Source organism: Leptodactylus fuscus, chromosome 2 (assembly GCF_031893055.1).
Source record: "Leptodactylus fuscus isolate aLepFus1 chromosome 2, aLepFus1.hap2, whole genome shotgun sequence".
Classification (NCBI taxonomy): Eukaryota; Metazoa; Chordata; class Amphibia; order Anura; family Leptodactylidae; genus Leptodactylus; species Leptodactylus fuscus.
The window spans coordinates 213,951,000-213,978,979 of NC_134266.1; the positions used below are offsets into that span (position 1 = coordinate 213,951,000).

General features: G+C 40.0%; 1 protein-coding gene across 1 annotated transcript; it reads right to left on the reverse strand.

The window, feature by feature from the left end:
* Positions 1-278: 278 nt before the first annotated feature.
* Positions 279-27,926, reverse strand: RUBCNL (rubicon like autophagy enhancer). Its single transcript, XM_075266413.1, has 17 exons — positions 27,881-27,926; positions 22,022-22,119; positions 21,651-21,750; positions 19,085-19,684; positions 16,085-16,152; positions 15,292-15,516; positions 15,023-15,149; positions 14,767-14,769; positions 14,255-14,303; positions 14,050-14,170; positions 12,667-12,809; positions 11,326-11,390; positions 10,116-10,354; positions 7,370-7,431; positions 6,231-6,384; positions 1,656-1,746; positions 279-449 (listed from the first exon to the last, which is right to left on the reverse strand). The coding sequence occupies exons 1-17, from the start codon at positions 27,924-27,926 to the stop codon at positions 319-321; spliced, it is 2,322 nt and encodes a 773-aa protein (XP_075122514.1). The 3' UTR covers positions 279-318.
* Positions 27,927-27,980: the final 54 nt, after the last annotated feature.

The window sequence follows — 27,980 nt, forward strand, 5'->3', positions numbered from 1 at the left end:
TGGAAGTATAAAAACAGCACTGCATTGGCACTTTTAGTAACATTTTCCCTTGCAAGTGGAGAGGCGAGCCCCTGCAGCCAGTGACCACCTCCCTAACAGAAGCCGCTGTGCCCTGCACTCTGACACAATATATACAGATATCCTTAAAAATAGTTGAATAAACCTGAAAATAAAGAAGCATTTAATAAAATACTTCTCTTAATTTTTACATTTCTTAAAAGATTGTGGGACTAAACTTTAGTCCACACCATCATAAATAGATTTTGTACACAGCAAAACAATATACAAGGTAGAATATACAGATTGTTCTATTGCACTCTATTGGCCTGTGGCGTCCACTTCAGTACTTAATAGAATTGAATCGATTATGGCTTGTCTCGCCTTGATCCTTATGCACTTGGGACAGTTCTTGTTCTTGAAACATTTCTTGTGATAGCACGATTTACAAGCTAGAAAGACACAGGGACACATTAATATTATATATATACACATATTATACACACACCTAAAGCCCCAAATACAGAGCAGAAGATTATAGGAGAATATGGTGCCATAGATTTGTAAGACAATAGAAGCCACCACAAGTATGGCCTTATGTTCATACACTGAGACTACAGTCTATATGTTACTTTAGTCTTTTACGCCAAAGTCACTTTTTTTTTTTTTTTTTTTTGCCGTCATCACACCTTTGATTTAACAAGGCGGCAAAGCATAAAGGTGTCATTTTACCCAAAAGCTAGCTATGCAAACCTTGGCATCCAAGTAGAAAAGTGGAACCTAGGTGACCCAAACACATCACTTGCTCCGTGTTACCATGGGGCTTCTTCTCTCACACCATGAGAAGGCTGCTTGGAGAACTAATAGATACTACTAAACTTTTCTGTGTCAGAGTTTTAGGCATAGTACAAGTTCCCAATAGTCTCTAAGTAGGTACCAAGTATCATAGTGGTGATAACTGGACCTGCGAGTGAGTGTGGGCTTCCTGCAGCCAACTGATTAAACCACAAAAGTGAGTGGGGACCTGGCTGCCCTGTCCTTTAGTAGACCAGCGTATGGGGGCGCTACTCCACACACCTGTGACAACTGGAATGTTCCTACTTCAATTACAGACTGAAATACAGGCTTAATAATCCCAATCAATCAATTCACATGCTGGTTATTTTACCAGGATGTGACATTTAATAGATATTCTATATTACATGTATAAACAAGTTTAATGCTTTAATCCTATTACTATATTTAGGCACTGCTATGACCCAGTGACAACATACGGCTCCTGTGACACGGCCATACTGTAAAGTCAAAACTCAGACTGATCTCTAATCTACATTATAAAGCCAGAGCAACTTGCTTAGGAGGAAATTTAAGGATCCAGTGCACCAAGAGGCTGCCAGTGCCTTCTCAATGAGTTTTTGCAACAGCTGGAGCAATACATCCACAGATGTAGTTATCATATTTCTATGAATGGTATGACTCCAGCAGTCGTAAAATGACAGCACCCAACAAGTGACTCTGTATTTACCAATAGGTTTCCAAAACAATATGCCTCAAGAAAGCATTTATACTACACCCAAATAAACCTGTAGTAGTAGTAGTAGTAGTAGTAGTAGACTATACAATGATACTCAGACAAGACCCCAGTTATATACACATACCTTCACATCTACTGCAAAGATCAGTCTGGTATGGATAAATCACATCACAATGTCTGCAAAATTCACAGATGAAACCCCTGGCTTGGCACAACTGCAAAAAAAACCCAAACATATATTTATTTTCTGTGAGATTGTTAAATGCCATTTTAAATCTTTTTATACATTGTATCACTTGCTACAGCTACCACCAGGCACAATTCATCACTAATCTTAAAGCCTCAGTACATCTACTAGAGCAGGGGTCGGCAACCCCTGGCACGCGTGCCAAGAGTGGCACGCAAGGCATATTTTGCTGGCACGGCAGCGAGCCTGCAACTTTCATACACAAAATTGAGAGAGAGAGCGTCCCTTCAGTGCTCTGGTAGAGCTGCGGTGTAGGACACGCCCCCTTCTCTCACTGCCCACCAATCAGAGGTGAGCCTCTCACTGCACAGGATAAGGGCTCCCTGGAGCTGCTGCTACACGTGAGGAGGAGCTCCTGCTGTCTGCAGCCCTGAGGAGGAGAGGAAGCAAAGTGAAAGTAAAAACACCAGGTACGTGTGTGTTACTAACTATTCTTATTAATGTCAGGCATTTGGTTTTATTAATTTAGTTTTAGTAACTCCATGTGCCTCACATTAATAGCAGTTAACCCCATCATGTCCCTCACATTAACGCCTGTGTGGCTCACATAAGGGTTACTGATGTGTGAGACATATGGGGGTACTAATGAAGGACCTTTATACTGAAGATATTCACTTATTACCTCCATATGTCTCACATATCCGTGTCAATTATATAAAGCACACAGGGGGTTAATGTGAGGGACATGATGGGGTTAACTGCTATTAATATGAGGCACATTGAGTTGTAACCTGCAATGCACATGACCAGACTCTTTATCTACAACTGTGGATAAAAGTACAGACCTATATATTTCAATTGACCCATATATACAGCCATTCTTTTTGTGGCTGTGTATCTGGGCCAAATTGAAGAGCTGAAAACTATGGAGCAGGTCCTATATGTGTCCTATACATCTCCTATATCTGTCTGCATTTGCAGCCCTGTCAATTCATTTTTAACATATAGGTCAGTGAAAACCACATGCGTGCCACTTGTATGCAGGAGTCGTAAGGCTGAGGTCCCACGTTGTAGAAACGCAGCGTTTTTGTTGCAGATTTTCATGAGGTTATTTTCAACCAAAGCTAAAAATGGCTACAGAAGGAATGGGAAATATATAGGGAGCTTCTTTTACGTTTCCCTTCTGCTCAATCCACTCCTGGTTTAGGCTCAGAAAAACACAGCAAAATATGCAACAAAAAAAAGCTGTGTTCCCTGTGCCTCAGCCTTAGGCTAAAGCCCCACGTTGCAGAAACAGCTTTTTTTCATTGCAGATTTTGCTGGGGGTTTTTTAGCCGAAGCCAGGGGTAGATTGAGCAGGAGGGAGACATATAAGAAGCTTCCTATATATTTCCCGTTCCTTTTCTAGCTATTCTTGGCTTGGACAGAAAAAAAAAAAAAAAACGCAGCTAAATCTGCAATGAAAAAAAAGCTGCATTTTTGTAATGTGGGGCCTCAGCCTTAGTGTGATTCTATTAGGTGGTGACACTGTAAGTAGATGCAATTATAGCCAAATCCAGTTCCTGGGCACCAGTGCGGCCACTTTGTTGAAAGTGTGACCCCGATTAATTCCTGGCTGGGGTTTTGCTGTTACTGCACCGCCAGGAACTAAAAGTGACTGAAATTAATCTGCGTTTCACTGAGGGAGCGTTCACACTACCGTCTGTGTCCAACAGCTAGTGTCCGCTGCTAATGTCTGTTCAAAATCTTGTGCGGATATTAGCAGCGGACAATAGCTGTGTCTGTAACATTTTGCATTGATTTAAATGGACATCGGGTGCGTTCGTTTACTGTCCATGGGTGTCCTTAAGTGTCCGTTCCCAAAGATGTCCGACTTTTCAAGCGGACAGCTATATCCGACATGCCAGGTTTTGCTGTCTGCTTGAAAAGTCGGACATCTTTGGGAACAGACAGTTAAGGACAGGCACGGAGTGTAAAATAACGCACCCGATGTCCATTTAAATCAATGCAAAATGTCACAGACACAGCTAGTGTCCGATACTAATATCCGCACAAGATACTGAACGGACATTACCAGTGGACACTACCTGTCGGACATCGACGGTAGTGTGAACGCTCCCTTACAGAAAACTGAAGTTACTAACGGCCAAGGACTGGATGGAACATACAGGTACATTGTTTGTCAGCTCTTTACAGGTATGACCTCACTCTGCTCCCAGTCACATACATTACCACTAATTGTGGGTTACGCATGTACTTACATTGCTTCTAAAGGAAAAGAACATGTGTATCCAGGCAAATAGTGGTAAGCGCATGTGGCTGGGAGCGCAGTATGACAGCACCCCTATGTTGTGGTTTGTGCTGTATGACTTTAGTGTAGGTGTCGTCAGCTTTACAATTATTGCCCGGCACTCCGAGGACCTCATCTTTGATTTTTTAATTTAAATCGGCACGCCGAACAAAAAAGGTTGCCTACCCCTGTACTAGAGGTTAAAGAAACACTCCAGTATTTTGAGTTGAAAAACAAAAAAACAACACACTATACAAAGTAGTCACAGAACTAGATTGTAAGTTTGCTATTGCTGATGCTTTCACGCATGTCCAGTATCTGCACCCACACACAAGGACAACGTCTGGAAGCAATTTGTATGTTCTTCCAGTGTTTGCAGGGTATTTTACCACACTCCAAAAAACATACGGATTGCTAATTTAGAACATGATCCCTATCCCAGTGCATTACACCACTATACAGAGGAGTAGTAGCAGAGTTACCCCAAAACTTCCAAAAATTTGTTAAACTGCTGCAGCATGATATCTTATCATAGACATTAAGTCCAATGAAGTGACATAGGAAAAACATTTTTCAATGGTTTTTCATTATTTTTTATTGTCTTATGTGATATGTCCTCATGTTGCGTAAGTGTGTGTTTAACTCTACTACATCTGTATAAAAAGCTCTGTGGAATAGTGGATTTCATTATTTTGCTGGCTTATATAGCGCCCAATCAGCAGCGAACCCAAAAATGAAGGCAACACACAGGTTAAAAATTACCCTTGGCCGTCGGTCACAGCAAACGACTCTATAAATTTAGAGCTAGGATATATGGATTGAGCGACACTTCATTAAAACTCCTCCTTCCAGCAGTCCGGGGGGGACCAAGGTGTCCCAGCGGTCTAATCCCCATGAATCTAGCATTCACCACCTATCCAGTAGATGGATAACTATGCCTCAATTTTACATAACCCTTTAAAGGATGGCACACAACCTCTTGTCAGGTTAAAACAGAAGGGCTGGCTATCATGGGGAACCCTGTATCACATTGCATGTACTGTGACTAGATCTTGCCCAGCTGTATTATGTAAGCAGTTACTGAAAATAAAACGACATCCTACAATTTACCAGTGAACGCTGCAGCCTGGGATTTAGGCAAGGGCGGGATCAACTGTATCATCTATAAAGGTTTACATTATCAAACTGAGGCGCGGCACTTAATGGACAGATTTATTGAAATTGTCTAATAGACTGTCTTAGTTGCCCATAACAACCAATCATAACTCAGGTTTTATTTTGTATTCTGCTCCTGAAAAATTAAAGCTGCCTTGCGATTGGTTGCCATTAACTGCTGATCTGTTTGTTTCATTGCCAGATATGATAATTTTGTTCTGTACTGTTAGGTTAGGATCGCTCAGCTGTCTGTTCCAGCCCAAAACTACCCCCCTAATAGTAGGAAGCCTACTAAGCATACTGGGTACTGAAACTAACAGCATCTATTGCACATGGTTGGGGCTAGTAAAAATACTCCGGCAACAACCGGGACCCCTGGGAACCACCAGTTCCAAAACAATGTGGCTGTGTAACGTGTACATGCCACAAGACGTGTTGCTCACTCACCATACAGACTGTAATGGTCAAGTGTAGTTAATGCAGCACGGTGTCATTGATGTCTGCAGGTACCTACACTTGCCACTACAATTTGTATGGTGAGTAAGCAGCGCAGCCCACGGTATGTGTATATTACAGAGAGCCATGCTGTCTTGCTTCAGGTAAAATGCAGGGGTCACACAGTGTCAGACTCCTGCACATCTAATATTGATGGTCTATCTTAAGGCTAGGTCATCAATATTAAAAATTGGATAATCACTTTGAGAGAACAGACAAGTTTCTGAAGATTGTAAAAATTAATGTGGGGGCTACTTATGACAATGGGTATCTTATTACTGGTGTATTTAAATGAACAACTTTATTGACTTTTAGAAGAGAAGTAAAATTGTCTAATATAACTTGCACCATACAACTTCCCCAATGGGACAATGCAGATAGTCATGTATGCCAAAATTCCCTCAACCACCCACAAAACCACTGATAGTTGTCATCAGTCCTGCAGATAGAATAAAGCTAAAGTGATGAATCTGCCCACTCATCAGTCCAGGGCTATAGCTAGCTCTTGGCAGAACCAACTACTTTTGGTCCCATAAATCTATAGTATAAAACAAGCTAAACAATCCACGTACCTCACAACTATCCACATGGGAAATTGTAAGTGCCAGGAGGTCATGGAGCCTTTGCAAGAGGAGATTCTGTTTGACTTGATACAAATCAGCCAACGTGAAGACATGCAACCTCTGAGTCAGATGAGAGGGAACTTCTTTAAAGGCCTTTATAACACTGTTTTGGAGAAAAAGTGCAATGCTCATTGAGAATATGTACACATCACATGACATTCTATCCTGGCACGCAGAGCTAGAGTCCAAGCGAGACCATAAAACATTATCTACATCACAACATTGTCATGTTAATACCATATCTAAAGTCCATCCTATTGATAGACACTTCCACCTCCTTTTGGAATAAAGAGACATGGGACATTCGAAGAGCCAAAATGGCCGTAAATACAGGGAAATGAAATGTGGCGGCCAGTAACCAATGGTTACAAGGGTTTTAATACTGTATACACTATTCTGGTTTATAAGAGCAAGACAAGGTTTTATATAGAACTACATTTTATTATAAAAGGGAAGCAAAACAGAAAAAGGGAAGAAACCTTTCCCTGCAGGAAATGACAAATCTGCTGACAATTCTGAATAAGTAATCCAACCCTTTAGCTCATCCCAAATTTGGAAATTGCTAGAGTTTCTACAAATTGATCTTAAGACAAAAGGTTGGTACAAGTAAATTGAGATAACTATAAATGGGTTGTCAGCTTTACTATACCATTTGTATCTCATTGAGCTGATCAATGAGATAAAGTAGCAAGTGTTTCTTACCCCCTGCACAAAATGTAATGCATTAGGGTGGGTTTGCACATTCAGGTTGCCAAATGCCATTTTTTGTAGCTAAAAAAAAGGGTGGAGTGAGGCAACTACAGCTCTAATACAGCGCCCCCTTCTTTGAGCAACAGGGGCAGAGAGCTATGCTGAAACCTCACCTGGCCCTGTGTTTTCACATTCGTACTGGTACATTTATTGGAGCAGCGGATCCACCTTTGGTGCTCTAGCCTGCTCAATTGTATATTGTGAAATAAAATTCATCTCAGCAATGAAGATGTGTTACAAGGCTAAGTTACATTTAGGTGAGCCTTGACCTATTCAACAGTGTTGGTTTAATCTGCTTCACACTGGTCATAAGACGTTGCACATAAACTGAATCTTACCTATCAGCAAAACGACAGATCATCACCAGCCTGCTGATGTAAATGAGCTGTTGCTGAACTTCCTAACAGGGGAAGAAAAAGAAATACATTTACAAAAACCTCCAACCATTTACTGCTAGTAGGGTTACATATGTTCTTCTAACACAGTCTGCAGTCAGTCACATTGCACTTCTGTAACATTACTTTCATGAGGGACAGCCAGGAATGGTTACTATGTGAGGTTTGCTGACACTGATGGGTTTTTCTGTAATGTTTAAGAACAGTAAATTACTTCAGGGAGGTTTTTAGAAGGAGATAAAATGCATGGCATTTCCTTCACATTTTCCAGGTATTTCATTACCAGGAAAATGCAGTGCAATCCACAAGCATCGTGTTACAGACATGTTCAATTCAAGAAGGCGCTCCTAGTGTTCAATCACTTGTGCCTCTGTATGGACAGTCGGAGGTAAGGCTGTCACTTATTGATGGGACGTCTCCTTGACTTCATAGTAGAGATGTGACTAAATAAATGACAAGTTTTACTGAATCTTTCCCCACAAATCTACCATATTTTTCGACTATAAGACGCACTTTTTTTCCCCCAAATTTGGGGGGAAAAGAAGGGTGCGTCTTATAGGCCGAATGTGGCGCCTGGCACCTGCCGTAATAGAGAGGCGGATGTCGGCAAGGGATAGACGCCGGGGCCTGAGACATCGCTGCGTTCCTCTGCCCTGCATGAAGCCAGCAGCGGGAGGAGTGATGCTATTCCGCTCCGCTGTCCCCCTTGCCGCTGGCTTCAGGCAGGGCAGAGGAGCACAGCGATGTCTCAGCGATGTCTATCCCTCCCCGGCATCCGCCTCTCTAGTATAGCGGATGCCGGGTCAGTATCAGCGGTCCCCACCGGCCCCGTACCTGTAAAGTTGCAGGCCGGCTCCTGCGCGGCGATATCGCAGGAGCCGACCTGTTCGGGTGACAGCCGGGAGCCTAATGAGGCTCCCAGGCCTGTCACTGCTATATTAGTATTGCGGCTGGTCTCTATGACCAGCCGTAATACTAATAGACAGAATGTCCCATAGACGGCAATACAGTTGTATTGCCGTCTATGGGACTTGCAATCAAGTGACCGCAGGTTCAAGCCCCGGGGGGGGGGGGAAATAAAATAGTAAAAAAAAAAAAAAAAAGCTTTAAAAATATGAAATAAATAAAAGTTCTAAATCACCTCCTGTCCCTAGAATATATATATATATATATATATATATATATATATATATATATATATGTAGAAAATCATATATCATAAACCACCGAGTTTTTTTTCAATACAAGGTGATCTAAGAAATAGATATTCCCCAAAATGGTATAACTAAAAAGTACATCTGGCCCCGCAAAAAAAAAAAACTCTATGCGTCCCCGTACAGCTGCAGGGTCACCTGTCAATGTGGCCTTGCAGCTGTTGCAAAACTACAACTCCCATATATTAAATATTTTACCATTTTTTGCTTCAAAAATTTTTTTCCCTATTTTCCTCCTCTAAAACCTAGGTGCGTCTTATAGTCCAGTGCGTCTTATAGTCCGAAAAATACGGTATATATCAATTTGCTCACCTCTTCCTGCTCTACAACAGAATGCCTACAGATCGCACTGTTTCCCTTTAAATGCTAGATTGTAGAAGTCAAGACTCTGCACCCCCACGTACCACCTCTTTGCAGGAGCCACTTCACCAACCCTTATAGCCTCCACGGTTTCATACGGCACAAACCCATCATATTCATAGCGCCTGTGCAACTGAACCTCAAGAGTATGAAGAGTCAGACCTGCACAGATCCGGCATTGATACGCTATCAATTGTATATTACCTGATAAAACCTCCTGTTGGCCAATATCAGGTTTCCATGGAATTTGAGAAGCAGTATCAAGTAGCCTACTACACTCTTTTACCAAGTAAGGCTTCAAACTCAAATCATTTAGTATTAGATTGGTCAGAAACCTTGACACCAGTGTGAACAGAGCCTGAGTGAAACTAAACTCTCGTAGCAAGTTTTCCACAACTACCTAAAATATGGATATAAGAGATTGGGCAGAATAAAGCAGGGCTACTATACAGTCATACCACCTCCATCAATCTCTGCAACCAGACACCAGATATACCCTGACAAAGGCATATAGCCCAAACATCGTACTGTATAATCTGGCTTCAATCACACTATATACACACACTCTTCAATATTGATGCTGGATACAACTGGTGTAATAATATAAAGCACTTTATCAGCATATCCATTTGGAGTGCCGTGATTTCTACATATATACATGTATGGATTGAAGAATCTGCTTACTGGCACCCACTGAATAAAGGGAGGTATGCCACCAAACTAGCAAATCTATTAATCCCTTATTGAAGTATGGAGAGATTCATCACAGAGCCTGATCGAACATTGCAGATTTCTCTTTTGTCAGAAAAGAAACTCCACTTTTGTATGGATGAACATGAAGTCATAGTAATTACTTATCTTTATTTCATATATTTCATTTTACAGGAGGAACAGCAGAGGGCTACTGCACCCCTTTGGCAACCTTATTATAGCTATGTCATACAGTGGAGCACTGAGGCTACATGTACACAAACAAAATTAGCTCCTTTTTTCAGGATTGTATTGCTTGAGAAATCGGTTTGTATACCCTCATATACTTGAGTTAAATCATGAAAAAATACAAGGTTCACTGCTGTTTGTTTGATACGTTAATATATTTCATTCACATTACTGACCTTGACTCGGTTTAGCTCCTTCACTTTCTTGTACACATCTGGGTTTATTTTCAGCACGTTGAATTTGTGGCGGTCCCATATTTTATCTATAATGCTCTTAGAAACATTGCTGACATAGTATTTACTGAAGTTCCATTTTAAGAGAATGCGGGAAGGAATGGAGCTCTCCGAGTACTGGTGGCAGCAATCGCAGAAATACTTGTCCAGGTAGTCACAATAGCGAAGTCTACTGGTGTAGTCTGAAATAAAGTTATAGTATGTGAATTATTTTGTGCATACACGATGTATTTACCAACATCATTCCAGACAGCATCATTATATAAGGGAGTAACTGAAGATTCAAGTGTTTATGTAACACATCGCTGCGGTGTGTCATTGATGCAATCACACAAACAATATTGGAATTCAGCAGTTCATGCCGCTGGTAAAAGAGGAAAATAAAAAAAAAAACAAAAAAAAAAAAACCAAACATCTCCTTACTGGAAGGGGCAAAGCATACTAAACTGTAGAGCAAAATCCATGTCATCCTATAGAGAAAGCATTATACCACATCACTGCAAAGAAATCAGAGGGGTGCAAGTGAACTGCCCAAAAAAACAAATACAGTATAATCTTAAGCCATCATCACCTGCACCCTAAGGCTGGATTATTATAGATTTCACCTTATTTGAAGCTCATAAAAAGATTTATAAAAAAAAAAAAAAAAAAAAAAATACTTAAAGGACAGAAAACCTTTAGCACTGGATAAGTGATAAATGCTAGATTGGAAGTGGCTGGACTTCTGGGATCTCCACCAATTGCTTGAACAAGGGACCCATGGATTCACTCCAGCCATTAGATCACAGCTAGCAGAAGTTTGCTAATTTGCAAATTTGGATGGAGTGGTAGAGGGCATTACTGAACTCATGGTCCATTCCAACTCCTCCCGGCTACGGCCTAGCGGCGGGAGGGAACAGATGACTGGGTTCTATGTTCTAGCATTCAGGGCTCCACAATCTACCATTAATCATCTACCCAGTGTACAGGTGATCATTGGAATACCCCTTAACCAATGTCCATCTAAAATTGGATTATCAAATGCCATATTAATGGAAGTTTACTGTAAGTGAATGAAATACAAAGCTTATTTTAACTACCACAGCCTCCATGTTACATTAGACTATAGTTTAAGTAGGGTCAGTCAATAACCAAACAATTCTAAATTACTTACTAGGCTCAACTTTTGTTCCGCAGCCAGCACACAAATATTTTTGTGATTCTATAATTGCATGCCTCCTGAAAGACAAAAAAAAAAAAAATATATATATATATATATATATATATATATATATATATATATATATATATATTAAACAATAATAAAGATTTTATGGTATATAGATAAACTCTGCACATTACATTCAGCTGGCTCAAAGTATCTGCACACATATAATCCCTAAATTTTCTAGTAGAAGTCAGAAAGATGTCACAACGCCCTCATAACAGGAGAAGGAAGAGAAAGATGAAGATGAAGTTGCTACGCCATTTATCCAGTCTTTGTTGGTCTGACAACAAGGAACTTGCTAATATATATTAGACTATATTATTATTAAAATTATTTAGATAGCACATATATGGAACAGGATTTTAGCCCTCTGGCAGGAGTAGAATGAAGAATAAATGTCCTGCCTGGGTTAACTATAGCAGAAACCTAGACTGTCACACCTAATAGAATTTGCCTCCATAGCAAACTGTTCAGCAACCAGAAAGGCCAGTTTGTAATGTGATCACATAATATACAATGTCAGCATGACGAAATGAATTGACAACTCATAGCACATCATTGTACTATGCACTGTTCATATGCAGTGGCTGCGTCATTCAGTTACCCACTCCCATATATCATCTACTTATCTTATCTCGTTCAGCATTCACTTTTCTAAGAAAATGTGCCCTAGCCAAGCCAAAAGTCCATGCATCACATGGAGAAGACAAAAATGTGCAAATTTTGCAGGATGTGCATGTGTATCTTATGAGTATGGTTCTTTTGTAAGGTACATGGCTTCCTGAGGAGATTTAGGTTCCTTGGGGAAAATACCTTTATAATATGGCATGTCAGAGCATTTATAGATTTTTTTGCCGAATCACAATTCGTAAGGGGGGTGGGGGAGAAACACACACGAGTTTAGAACCAGTTTACTGGTGACAAATGCCCTTTAAAGTCAGTTTTGGTGTAATTTGTGCCAAAGTGATCACATCGCAAACGTCAGTCCTAAGAACTTGCTCCACTTTCTCTGCAAGCCACTCGCTGGAGAGAGACCAATTTTTACGTTTTAAACTCGATGTACAGACAGACACCGCACTTTCCAAGTGGGTAGGGAGCAATTTAAAAATGCAGTGTCCCAAATAGTGTGCAAAACTAACTTTTTTTCTTCTTCCTCTTCCTTGAAACCAACATTCTGGAGTGCAGCAGTCAATACATCCCCAGTGTAGTGAATAAGACAATGTAGTTTATAAACTAAAGTCCTTATTCAAGCCTAACTATACTGAGGTATGACTAGATAATACATACGTGGCATATTGGTGCCGAGTTGTAATAATCTGAAACTGAGGAGGAGACCATTCTTCAGTATCCTTCATTTTGCACCTTTTTATCTCCTCGACCAGATTCACACTAGATTCAAATTCTGCTGGAACTTCAATTTTACGTGAGATCTAGAAGTAAAGAACAACATTATACCCATTAATCCTTCAATTCAGACTGGTTTTCCAGTGTCTATATGAGGAGGATGTAGCTGTCATTTCACTTGTTTTGCTATTGTGTAGGGAGGGGTTTGCTGAACATTTTTAGAAGCTATTGTACTCAAAGTTTTGAGGCGGTGGAACACGCAGATTCTTTTATTACAAATTTTGCTGCGTTTTTTTTTTTTTTTTTTTTTTTTTAGCCAAAGCCAAGAAAGGAATGGGAAATAAATAGGAAGTTCTTATACTCCTCCCTTCTGCTCAATCCACTCCTGGGTTTGGCCCAAAAAAACGCAACAAAATAAGCTGTGTTTCCGCAAAGTGGGGCCTTAGCCTAAATGGTTCAAGGAAACTTTGTCCTGTATTCGCATTATATACACATATAAGAAATGCGATGGGGCGGTGAACAGTGTGTGTGTGTGTATATATTTTTTTTTTATATTTGTGCCACTGTAAGGAAGGACTTAATAATTAGAAATGCAAGTACAGAACTCTCTGGTATCTTCAATAGTGCAATATAATGGCATTGCTGGATATCACCATATGAACACTGACCAAAAAAATAAATAAAATAAAAATTATGTCACATTCACATCCTAACAATAGTAACACAATTGGAGATGAATGAACACTATTCGGAACAGCCGTTTCGAATAGCATGCTCCCATAGAAATGAATGGAAGCGGCTGGTCGCTTAACATCCCCCCGTTTGTTTCAAATAGTGTTCGCTCATCTCTAAACACAATGCTGATAGTATCAGCCAAATATTGTCAAGTCTCCCTGTGGCTTCATATCTTATGGAAGCTAATGGAGCAAAGGTGTGACCCTGAGGATGCTAAAAACTGTGGCTTCTATTCAAAAAAAAAAAAAAATTAAAAAAAAATAATCTAGCAGTAGTCTCTTGCCAGTGGCAGTCACAGCATCATTTGGGTCATAATGCAACTCCATTACTTCAAATTAGTTCCAGGATGACACAGTGACTTTGATAACACAAAAAAAAGTCTCAGCCAAAATTGCTGTGTAGCCCTGGCCTAAGTCTGCTAGGAGTGGTCCAGTCTATGGAACAAAGCTAAAGTTGAATCAAACAGCTTCTATTATGTTAACACCTTATAGGTTTTACCTCCAGGGGCATATTCAGGCTGACAAGATGGCTAGGAAAAAGAAGTGCCACAGCAATATCCACAAAATGTTAAACTGTCTTATGGGAACATACCGTCTTGACACTGAAGGTCTTGGGAAGCTGCACACGTCCATCACCCTCCGCTGTCCACTGATGTCGAAAAGCTCTGTACAAATTCCTAGCTGTTTGTTCAGCAGAGAGCTTGGGACCAGTTCTTGAAAAACATTCACAGACACAGTTAGTCATTCCTCCCATACTACTACAGCCACAGGAAGACTACTTTATAATCTCAACTTACTTTGTAACTTCAGACTGATTTTTTGACATTTTTCCACATTTTTCCATTTCTGTAAAGTGAACATTTTGATTAGTACCACACTGCAAACATTTTATTTGCTGGTTTTTAAAACTCCATACAAGTTAACTCACAAGAAAAAAAAATAATTCCTCACCCTGATTTTTACAGAACTAAATCTTTCACCTTTATTAGAGTAACTTCCACATTGCACATGTAGGGGTCAGTTCACCAATGCCAGATGCTGAATTTACCTACTACTACGTAGTCCTCATATTCTTCTTCGGTTATACAGGTTTGGGCGCAATCGTTTTCTTCTTCTTCCTCCTTTTCTTCCTCTTTCTTCTCCTCTTCCTCCTCAACCTCCAATATGGTTTCAGTAGGTGAATTCTGCATTGCAGCTAAGCACAGACATAATAAGTCATTATACGTAAAGCCTGTAACTCCAAACTATAAAAAATAAAATTTTACTGTTCTATTATCCCACAGATTTTGAGCGCTGATATATAACATACCTCCTACAATAAAACCACACATTTTATGAATTAATATTGCACATGAATATAGGAAACTTTGTAAAACATCTTAAAGAAATAGGCTTCTTTCATCCATTAAGCTGGTGGTCAATCAGTTTGTTTACATAAGAGTTCTAACTGTATCTAGCTCATACACACAAGTCTATGGAGAAGGACGCTAACTTATTTAATTCCTCATTCTGTGAAGTAGTTGACTGTTGTCAAAGTTATAGCAGTGTCAGAAGTGTTCCTTTACCCAGAGTAGCAGGGTTTGAAAAAGGCACACTGATGTTTGCAGCACCCAGCTGCTTCCGCCTCCCACTCCCCTCTCCACAGACTAATGTGGGAAAAGTGACTGTGCTTGAGAAAAGAAGGAAACATTTCTGAAATTATATTACGTTTCTTATTCACCTATACTTTAAAAATTCATAAAATTGGTTGGTCAAGCGAGTGGCTAGTCAAGAAAGTACTCGGAAGAGAGAAGAAGGGGGGGCAAAAATCATCAGATCATTTTTATGTTAATACATATAGAGAAAAAATAAACTCAATGGAATACATACCCCCGTAGCCACTATCAACAGAAGTTCCATATTCACAGTGTGCTTTGGTTCTCTGGTAGAACCTCTCCACTGGAGTTTTTTTGGGCCTTGGCATTGGTCTTACATTCATACACTGGTTATACTGTAAACCACTCCTCGTCTTCTCAAGCAGTGACATAAAAAGGTCAGCTGCCATAAAGTGCTCATTCTCCTGCAGAAAGAAGAGTGATGTGTCACCCAACATCTTCAGAACATTGGACCCTAAATTACCTCAATATGGAGAAGAGATAGATAGATAGATAGATAGATAGATAGATAGATAGATCTCCATATATATCCACATGGCCAGTGGTACCCCTCTCAGAGGTGATGCACCCTGTGTAACTGTAGCTGCTAAGTTTAGGATTCATGTACCAAAAACTATATCTTTTAGTAGCAAACAGTTGCAATGTTGGAAGCAAGTGATTGGCCGCTGGCCATCTCCAACATAGCGTAGCTTGTAAGAACAGAAATACAGGTAGGAGGCATTACATGTTTTTCCTGGACTGGTGAAGGGGACATGGTAACATTGTATGAAGCCTGGCAAGGTTACAAAGAATATAATACGATGTAATAAGTGGGTACAACAGCCCCTGACTAGGTGTTCACCTAATGGCAAATACAATATTTTAGGATTTCAATAAAACACCAACACTTGCACCACCTGAACACTGATATTGTAATAAAAGTTGGCTATGGTATGTGAATACAAAAAGGAGAATTATTAACAGAGCTCTTACTTTCTCCAAGTTGACACTTGGTTCATACACATTTTCTGCACTTGAGGTCAGTGAATTTTCTTCAGATTCTACAACAGAAAAACAATCATGTTAATAGGAACAGAGTATGACACTTTATCAGCTGAAGTATATACGTAAACAGTATTATCTCAATGTACTTGACCTGTGTTTAACTTCTTGTCGAACAGTAAAGGATTTTAAAAGTATGGCTAAAATAAGAAAATCTGATACACATTTCATCAAGAATACCAGGGTCGGCCATTTGCTTGTTTATACGGCATGCTAGATTAAAGTGTAGACCAATGAGATTATTTTACATCTTCTTCCTTTCCCAAGAAAAGTGCCGCTGTAACCATGGGCAGTAATGTTCTAGTCTGAAACAACTTCTTTGTAGGGGTTGTCAGAGACATTAAGTGATTGGTTTATGAAAATATAGAAGGGGCCACACGGTGGCTCAATGGTTAGCACTGCAGCCTTGCAGCGCTGGAGTCCTGGTTTTCAAATCCCGCCAAGGGCATAAAACCATCTGCAAGGAGTTTGTATGTTCTCCCCGTGTTTGCATGGATTTCCATCCCATATTCCAAAAAAGACATACTGATAGGAAAAAATGTACATTGTGAGCTCTATGTGGGGCTCACAATCTACAAAAAAAAAAAAAAAATATAGAATTACTACAACTAAATAGTTTAAACTTCCCCAATGGCCCTTGTATAAGGTGTCCCATTATGGGGTTTGTCCTGCCACTAGCAGAGCATTAACTCCCCTCACCCCAACTATATCGGTGACATATTGGACACTGTGGCACGGTTCAGAGGTCTTTCTGTTGTGGAGGTCCACAAAAATTCATATTGACTTTTCATAAACAAGAAAAAATAAAAAAATAAAAAATCCCACACTGCTGTGAATATAGCAGGCATATTTTACCCTGGCAAATTCCACTTCAAGGGGAAGCCAATTCTATCCACAAACCCTGTAACAAACATGTAAACCGTCATCTAGATTGACGGCTGAAGGAAAAATAGACATAAAAAGGCTTTACAACCTACGGGTGGAGTAAGAGAAATCCAGCAATGTGAAACTAATGTGACTGCACCGGTTCTTCTGGTATTCCGAATCAGGTAGAACGTCTTAAGGTCAAACCCTTATTGTCTTTATATAACCAGCAAAATGCTTTGCGGTTTCTTAGTTCAGTTTTTATGACCACACAAATGTTTTGGTTCCAACTCTGAAGAGACTGACATGGCCCCATCCATGCTATAATGTTTTACTTTACAGGTGAATGGTAGATTATAAAACTTTACATTATAGAAGTTAAACATTTTCTGCTTGAAGGTGCAAAGATCCATGAGAGACCTGTAGTAAGTGGCCACGGTCTGTTATAAAGGTCTTGTCTAGTTCAGAAGACATTTCCAAATACTCAGGAAATTAAAAGTAAATAAGGGAGAGTCCCATCAACTATCCAGAGCGAAGGGGTGCTACAAAGTACCTCTCTCTCTCTCTGGAGGACCCAACACCTTTTACAGTCATCCCATTGGTTTAAAATGGCACCAACTAATACTTAATGGATATACCCCACCAAGAAACATGTCCCTTATCCACAGAATTGGTGGGAGTCCAACCTCTCTATTCACTTCTAAGAGGACCGTCAAAGAGAGGTCCAGAACCATCTCCAGCCGTTTGACAGAAATGAATAAAGTGGGGATGCACATTTCCAATAAATGCTCCACTTGGAATGGGAAACAAAAACAGGCCCATTGTCTTGAACAGCGGCGGTCAGACAGATCATCCCCACACTTCTAAAACTAACCCCTTAACCTGTGGTTTCTTACACGACTGCTGTAAAAGGAGTTACTGAGGCCGATGGACCCTTTAACTATAATAGAGTTTATCGGGAGACTTTCAATGTAAGGGTGCATTCACTCTGAGTATACGCTCAGCTCATTCTGAACGTAAAACACGTTCAGAATGAGCGCGTACAAAGCAGATCCCATTGATTTCTATGAGTGCTGGCATACGCGCATATCACATTGAAAGCAATAGGGGAAAAAAGCCTACCATTCATTTCAATGAGGAGCGCACATATGCCGGCTCCCATAGAAATGAATGGGATCTGCTTTGTACACGCTCATTCTGAACGTGTTTGTGAATGTTCAGAATGAGCTGAGCGTATACTCAGTGCGAATGCACCCTAAAGCTGAAATAGGCAGAGGAAAAAGTACTCTGCAGTATTTTTTTTTCATCCGCCAATTTCAGCTGAGACTCCAGTGCAGATGTGAACTTAGACCTACTATGTATCTGACTTCTTCCACTCTTGTAATGATTTTTCTGGACATTTCCCACAAGTGTGACTATTATATATAAATTATACTTCTCACATTCAATTCCCCTTTTACTAAATTCCTACATTTATTGACTTATGATCAAGAAATCTTGTGCATTTACCAGAAGAGTTTCCTCGTCATATTATTAGATGGCTGGTCTATACACCATACATGCAGGTTTTAATAGAATTTCGCCTGAAACAACAACTCTGTGTGCCATTACTCCTGAATATGTATGCAGAAAATATGTATGTTGGGTGTCAGCATCTCTCTTGTCAAAGAGGAGTGTCCTTACAGTCAGCACTCATTGCATAGTGTCAAACTATCAGAACAGGCCCCCAACTGATAAGATCCTATTAATTCTACCAGAAGCTTATGAATAAATTAACCACCAATACAAGTATACATATTCAGGAATGAGAGGAATGGCACACAAAGCCCATATTTCAGGGGAAATGCAGGGTTGTAGGAAAATATTAAATGTGCAAGGAGAGGCATTTCAGTTACTCAGAATGCACACAACCCAAGATATGTTTCTCAGTACGCTACATTCTCCACTTCCTCACCTGCACTATGTTTTATCACCACAATATTGGTGAATCATTACATTACAGAAAGCAGCTACATCCCCTGTCACCTTCATAAAGTAGATCAGAAGGCGCTCACACGTTAGGCATACCTTTAAGCAGAGATGAGTAGGATGATGAACTTTGAAGGAAAGACTTCTCTTTTGTAGTGGGAGCCTCACTGTCTGCTCCAGTCTTATTCATGTCCAAAGTAAATTGTTTTGAAGTGGGATCCTGTGGGTTCTGGGGTGCAATACTGGCTGAAGAAAAGCGTCGCTTCGTCTTTAGCAATACAGAACTAGATCTAGGTAAAGTTACTTTAACACATCTGCATTTCAAGTAAGGTGTAAAAGCCAGTTCAGGTGCACCCATTATTTTTGTGATGGGTACACTGTGTAAGGATGCAGGAGACTCCATTGCAGGGGAGTTATCCCAGACTGCAGTGTGTCTATTAAATCGGATGTCATTTTGTGCATGTGACATTAAAGCAATACCATCAGTACCACAACGTGAATACTTCTTTTTGCCATTGGCACTGCTGCCCTCCAAAGCCAGCACCTCATTGGCCGTAGGAGGTGTAGTCACAGAGGAGGATTTAGTTTTGTTTGGTATGCTTAAAGCTGAACAGAGGACTTCTTTTATTGCAGTAGCAGTATCTGGGTAAGATCCATAACATCCAACTACTTGGATAACTGGAGGTCGAGGTAGAACATCTGCAAGGGAAGAAAATATGGCAATTAAAAATATATATAAAACCACACACCATCAGAAACACAGACTCAAAACAATGCAGTATATTGTGACCTCTACTTCTTAAAAGAGCAAGACTGATATGAAAGATAACACTTAAAGAAGCAGTTCACTTTTTATATTGCCCCTCCTTTGTTCACAATGGTGGGTTCACTGGGTGTTGTAGGGATTAAAATGAATAGTTGTATTATTCCACAGGGCCACATCAAGGCACAACGGGTCGCAGTCATTCACTAAAGTGGAACTCGGACTTTCAACCTATTTCTATGAATATTCCATAGGCATTCTGTTTCAGCGAATAAGACTGACTTCCAACTTGCAAGCAAGTCTAGTTTGGTAGCAGGGGGCAATATATATGCATAATACCAAAACTAGCAAGTTTCACCCCAATGAACCACTGAGGGGAACAATTAAAGAAAAAAAAAAAAAACTGCTCCTAATATCTACTTTTTAACACCATATTTTTAGGTTTCATATTCTGGTCAGATAAATTTTTAAAATTTTATTTCGAACTACAAAATATCAGCAGCATGCTGTGAGCTCGTGGACCCTCCCTAGCGGTGCGGACAGCAGAACCGAAATTCACTAAAGGATTGCTAAAGACACAATGATAAAAATTAATACAATCAATACATCTTCTCATATAACAATTAAAATTGAGAAATAAAGAAGTCTATGCTCCCTGTGTCCACAATCCTGTATCAGGAGCCCACCACAATTAGCTCAATCAGAAGGAGGACAAAAAAAAAAAAAAAAAAAGCCCCACCCACTTGTCTAAGCCACAACTGTTAGCAGGATATTAACTACCACGCCTCCTGCAAATGAATCAGTTTAGTTATATCACTGATTTTCTTTTTTACTTTTTTCGGGGATGGGGGGGGGGGGTGTTGGCGGATTGGAGCTACAATAAAAAAAAAAAAAAAAATTATAATATATATATATATATATATATATATACATATATATATATATACATACACACATATACACACACAGTATTTTCCGGACTATAATGCGCACATAAAAACCTACGATTTCCTCAGAAATCGTAAGTGCGCCTTATAGTCCGGTGCGCCTTATATATGGATGGAAGCGGCGGCAAAGTCTGCGTGCCGCTTCCATACATATATAAAAGGCACCGTAAAAGTTATATTAAACTACCCCCCCCCGTTTTAAAATAAAACCCTGAAACAGAATGTGAAACTTACCGAACGGTGCAGGGTGGGCGGGCATTCAGGCCTCCTCTTCCTCCGATGTCCTGACCACTTCCTCCGGCGCTCGCGAACTGATAATGGCCTGGGCGCATGCGCAATATCATAATGCTTCTACTACGGCTACTGCGCATGCGCCCAGGCCATTATCAGTTCGCGAGTGCCGGAGGAGGAGGACGGAACATCGGAGGAAGAGGAGGCCTGAATGCCCGCCCACCCTGCACCGTTCGGTAAGTTTCACATTCTGTTTCAGGGTTTTATTTTAAAACGGGGGGGTAGTTTAATATAACTTTTACGGTGTGGCTCTATCAGCATGATTTTGCTGATAGAGCCCCTTTAACTCCTCGCCTGCCGAGTGCTTCCAATAGAAGCGGCTGGCACGCGGGGGGGTTAAGCGGCCGCTGGCAAAGTCTGCGTGCCGCCGCTTTCAATAACATATAAGGCGCACCGGACTGCGCCTTATAGTCCGGTGCGCCTTATATATGAACTGAGACGGACTATAAGGCGCTCATGGGCAATGCGCCTTATAGTCCAGTGCGCCTTATAGTCCGTAAAATACGGTATGTATATATATATATATATAACATTGTAAAAGCGTTCAAGGATGAATATTAGCTTCAGGGTCCATGCTGCCAGGTGGCTATCCATGCCAAGGTTAAACTCATAGATTTAATGTAGGTGACAGTATACTATTAGATGAAACACCACAGGATAATACCTTCTTCAAACAGAACTGGAGGAAATCTTAGCACCTTGGTCATTGGAAGATCCAAAGGATCCGATGGTTTGTAGTCCAAATACCGTTTATTATTTGCCACCTGAGAAAATAAAATTGCAAATATGTGAATGAAACGGTCCTGTGCATGCCATTATGTAATCCAAGATAACAGCACACAACAACAAATAGGTTTACTTTTACTAAGAAAAAAAAAAGCATAGAACCAGTAAAAATATATATAATTTTTATATTTGTATGTAGTTAATGTATTTTAGCTGTAACTTCCGTCACAACAGTAGTAATACACAGGTCCGTACAACCAAGACAAATAATAGCCATTAAGTATTGCTTAGTGATAAAGCTATTCATACCTCTGTCATCTTTGCACAACGCTGAACTCCCTCTGTATTGTAACTGGTCAAAGACAAGGCATGTATAGACTTGGCTGGAAATCCATTAACTCTGTTACCTGGAAATACAAACAGACAGAAATGAAAAAGTTAAACTAGTCATATAAAGAATAGGTAAAAATATTTTTAGATAGATAGATAGATAGATAGATAGATAGATAGATAGACACATACATACACACACTATAGCATGGACAGACAGATCTCATCATCGTCGTCGTTGGTGGTTTAATAAGTAGAATTTCCTATTTGTAGATAGTACTAAACCCTGTAAAGTAGCCATGCAGGTGGAGGATATTATAGAGGGGGTGGAATTGAAGGAATCCTTCCTGGAATAAGGGTTACTTGGTAGGAGTTTATGGATCTTTGTATTAACACTGCAAAATTAATGTGATGGATTATTTTTCAATGGTATCAATTATGCAAAGTCTTGTGTTGAGATAAGTAAAATGTAGGTTTATTCCAAGTGACGCCGTTTTCTCCCATGCTCCAAAACACAGACATAGACTAGCGGATGAGGGATTGCAGTCTGCATACAGAGCTAAACCATGTGCTGGCACTATATGAGCAAGAGAAAACAAGTAAACAAAGTGCCGACGTATACAATACCGAGTCCGGCTTTAAAACGCTTTCCTTTGCAGATTCTCAATGGCTGACAATGTGTCCAAGCACAGCGCTATTACTATACTAATTCCATAGCTTTAGAGTCAAAGAACTGGAATAAATGGTAAAATGATGTTCCTTTTTTTCTAAGTGCAAGACATCTGAAAACATTGTATGTCAGCCTCTGATAAAACCTTCAGCTTTTTTCTCTTACAGAAACCGATGACATCAGCTCACATGATACAGGGGGCCAAAACAAGTTCACAGACCTTAAAATGTAATTTTACTATAGAGCTGTAGGGAATACAGTCATATACTTCAGGTATCCTTGATAGCTAAGAACTAGAGCTGATGAAGAGCCTTCCAGTAACACTGAAAACTTAAAGGGATTTTAATAACTCAGATTTGCTTATATCCCGGGCATTTAAAAATAGAAGTTATTGAATATGCTGAATATACAGCAGTCAACAATAACATGCCAAAGTTATGACAGATGGCAAATGGTTAAATTGGTGAACTCCGATCTCAAAATTTACTCTCAAGACTAATCGACTACAGCTCCACAAAGCGCTCAATCCGCTCGGCCTTTACTTCAGATTTCAGTTATTAAAACAGAGATAAAAGCAATGTACCGGCTGTAACAAGTCAGTTAGCTTAAGTTTAAATAGAATCCTAGAGATGGGAACGGAATACCTCTTTAAAATTATTTGGCTGCATTAAAAACAAAAATAAAATAAATCCCAGACAGACTATTTGTGAAACCGGCCTTAGAGAGATTCTATCATTTAAACACTTTTTTTTCTAGTTGACATGTCGGAATAGCCTCAAGTAAAGCTATTCGTCTCCTACCTTTATAGGTCGTCTCCGGCTTGCCGTTTGGTGAAAAATATGTTTTTTCTCGGTATGCAAATGAGTTCTCTCGCAGCACTGGGGCGTCCCCAATGCTGCAAGAGAACTCTCTCCAGTGACGCCTCCAACTTCTGCAGCAACCGCCTGTTTATCTTCTTCTTCTGGCTGGGGTCAGACTTGTGCACCTGCGCAGTCAGCTCTGCCATCGAGACCCAGGCAGAGCCGAGTGCACAGGCTGGCTGGTGGCCATTTTTTTGGAGGCCGCTTACGTGCGCATGTGCAGTACGCTCCTGTAGCTCTATGGAGAACAGGAGCGTACTGTGCATGCGCGCGTAAGCGGCCTCCAAAAAAATGGCTGGCCTGTGCACTCAGCTCTGCCTGGGTCTTGATTGCAGAGCCGACTACGCAGGCGCACAAATCTGACCCCAGCCGGAAAAAGAAGATGAAGAGACGGTTGCTGCAGAAAATGGAGGCGTCACTAAAGAGAGTTCTCTCGTAGCATTGGGTACACCCCCAGTGCTGTTTGAGCACTGGGGACTGCCTCCACTACTGCGAGAGAACTCATTTGCATACCGAGGAAAAACGGATTTTTCACCAAACGGCAGGCCGGAGATGACTTATAAAGGTAGGAGACGTATAGCCTCTCAAGGTTATTCCGACATGTCAACTAGTAAAAAAGGATCTAAATGATAGAATCCCTTTAAGGCCTCATTCACATTCTTACGTTCGTTACTTTGGAACATACCACCTATCTAAACATTTTGCAAGCGAAACAGATCACTTCATGGTAATGTACTCTTTAGTAACATTCATGGCTGTACAGTGAGAAGGTCAAGCTAGTCCTTCATATATGGCCAACAGGGTTAAACAGAAGCAGTAAATATCATCTAATTCAAGAAAAACTCATTAGGTAATCAGCTAAATACACAATATCTATTATCTATTTTGCTTAGTTATAAGTGATATACATCACTTCTATTTTGCTTATATAGCTCCATCATATTCCACAATGCTAAATAAATAAACCCAGTTTTCTGAATAAAAAAAAGTTCCTGATCCAAAATGCTCTTTCTTGTGTAGAAATAGAAGACTGCCGTCATGAACTAGGATATCTGAGAAGGTAAGCAAGTACTTTCAACAGGGCAAGGGGTTCATAACCATATAGCGACCTTGTGAGCGTGGTGTTATGAAGATGAGAGCTAATCAGGAGAATGCATGAGATACACATCAAACACACCCAAGTCAATAGGATTTGTGGGATTAAAAATAAGCCAACACTAGGTACCTTTCAACAGACCGATCAGATAAACTCACCTGAAAGACCAGCAAAGAGATCTTCATAGTAACAGAAATTTGAATGGAGAGCAAATAACCGTATTATAAAAGGATAAAACATACACAGGAGACCTGCAACTGTGTAATCCAAGTGAGCAGAAACTGCTATCTGAACATTTATACTATTTTCTGTATTTATTAAAAAAGGAAGCTGATGTGGTCACTGGAGCCAGGATTTATTTTTTTATTGCAGCACAAAGGAAAACAAGGAACTTACGAGTTTCTAGAACAACAACCGTTAAACGCATCAGATGGTTGTAAAAGGGACATTCAGGCACTAGACAAAACCTGAAAGTCTCTATAAAGTTGGTCAGAGTCAATAATTTTAGAAAATTTGCACATTGATGCTTGTACGTCAGAAAATTCTTAGAAAGTTATAACACACCTGCCCCATTCAAGTAGCACCTCAAACTGTGGTAGACATTTCTTTCATCTCTATACATACAACTTGACCCAAGGACAAGAACCTGTCAAGTCTAAACTATTTACGGTACTTGTTTCCAACTTTAGGAGACAGAAGTATGCAGAAATTCCATATAAGCTCGCGCTCTAACAAAATATGCAAGCTATGCCCAAGATGGACACCTCACCACAGTACATGCAGTTGTAAAGATCATGTAGAATCCCATAAGGACCCTAACTGTCTAAAGATCATATTACAGTAAGGATAAGTCATCAATGTTTATGTACTAGAGAACCCCTTTAGTTGAGAAGTCTGGGCTCCTGGGAATGTTTGGCCAATGTCACCTCCTGGAGTGCAACATTATCACTTTTGGAGCCATGCAATGCCAGTCTTATTCTCAGCTATTTACATGGAACCTAGAAGAAATTTGTGATGCCCTGATTTTATACAGAGCTAGAGATAAAGTATAAGTTTATATAATACAATATTACTGATATGAGCTACATGGATCTATAGCATGGCCACGTACAAGAGATTTAATGGCTTTGCATATACCCTATGGACACACACAAAAAAAAAATAAAAAATTATAAAATCAATGGCACTTAACTGTTTAGTGTCACTGATGATCCATGTAGGTGTAAAGTCAACAGATTGCTAGTAGAATTTGCCTTAACCAGTTGTAGCGGAAGTCTTGTCACTTGAGCCCAACAATAATTGTAGGATTTCAGGATTCAGGACAGATCAGATTTCATGAGGGTCTGATTCCTGGGAAACTACCTATTAGTGATCAGACATGGGGGGGGGAAATTTACAGTACAATAGGTTTCTGCTTATTCTAGATTTACGTAAATAAAAAAGTAAATAATAATTATATATATATATATATATATATATATATATATATATATATATATATATATAAAATTTATATTATAGCTCAAGTCTTTACCAGCTCCTGGGTGGTTTAGATTTAACTTTACAAAAAGAAAAAAAAAAACACACAAAGTGGACTCTCTCAATGGAAAACCCAAACGCAGGTGTGAAGCTAGCGGAATATTCAAAGGTTCCCATTGTTAGAATTAATGCAAAGGATTTCAAAAGAAGTGAACAAAACCTCTGCAGATCATAAACTTTTATGATATAATATTATGCGAGGTTATCTTCAGTAATACGTTACATTTGCTGACATTTTAGAGTTTACCAGTTTTATCACGGATTTTTCTTGGTAAAACTTCCACACCTCCACTTATCTCCAGTTTCTAGTAATTCACCAGCAGGATGTACTTAGCCATCTTTTTATAGTCTTTCCTGGTATAGGCTTCCTTTATGCAAGCGTTTTGTTGGGATTGTTTAAAAGAAAAAAAAAAGGGGGGGGGGGGACAGGAAACTCCTATTTTCTTTGCAATTTGTTTTAGCCCCCCAAATCCTACCCACATGCTGCATTTAAACCCATTGTGCAAAGTGACCCAAGCTGAGGCTTTTAACCCTATAGCTGGTGAATTACATCTGCGGGTATTGCCCAATACACCACTATATTAATATATAGGTCCCCCGATTACAGTTACATACAACAAACTTGTTTCCCCCTTTCAGCATTTTATCCCTGATGAACTCCTAGCCCTTTACATGGGCACAACCTCTAACATCTGAATTTAGTTAGGAGTATTATCTTAGATTATAACATTAGAACAAAAAAAGTGTGAAAGATCTGACAGATATTGTAAGGTGAGTCACTTGCAATAAACCACTAAAGGTCATGGGTTACTATATTTGGCAGCTTTGTGAAGCAATGTTACAGACCACAAACTAGCTCAGCAGCAAGTCTGCTAACATAGGAAACCAGCTAAATTCTGCAGTTTTTCTGCAAACTTATGTAAGGCAACAAGTGTAAACTCATCCGGCAAAAAATGAAGAAAGGGATTTATTAGACCAGGCGTGGCCTGCTAGGAATTCTGGGAAATTAATATGTAAGGCTGCCTTCACACGGAGTAACGGCGGGCTCAATTTGAGCTTATTTTTACAGGCGTAGAACTCCGAGGGTTGCGTTAATGTTGCATTCACGCAGTGTTTTTTTGCTATGAGTGCATACGCGGCGTCTTTTGCTCGTGTAAACGCTCCGTTAAAAACCAGGTTTTTTAACGGAGCAAAAAACGCAGCGTATGCGCTCATAGCAAAAAAAACGCCGTGTGAATGCAACATTAACGCAACCCTCGGAGTTCTACGCCTGTAAAAATAAGCTCAAATTGAGCCCGCCGTTACTCCGTGTGAAGGCAGCCTAAATTAGCCCATCTTGGTGGAAAATGGGAACTTACTCCAAAAGAACCTGTTCCCAGGTAGCTTGGGATGCACAGAATTTTAGATCTAGATTATGTACACCTTTCCATTTTGGAACTTTCTTGCCACGATGGAGCCCATCATACCTCAATAGGGTCATCATAGCAGAAGCAACAGTACAAATGTGAACAATACCCAACACCCAGGTGAGAATAAAGAACATCAGAGTGCTTTTCTATTGTTGATATTAGTCATTTGGACTCCCTGATGGACTTGAACATATTTTTAGTAACACATGACACAACCCTGTGGTCACTGTGCTGAATTGGCTCAAATTTGCTACTGTCACTCACAATGAGGAGAAAGCTCCCGATTCAGCACTTCTGGCCTGGCTGCCATGGAGAAGTTGATAGATCAGACTCTGGATTCCTATGTAGTTTAGGGCTTCCATTT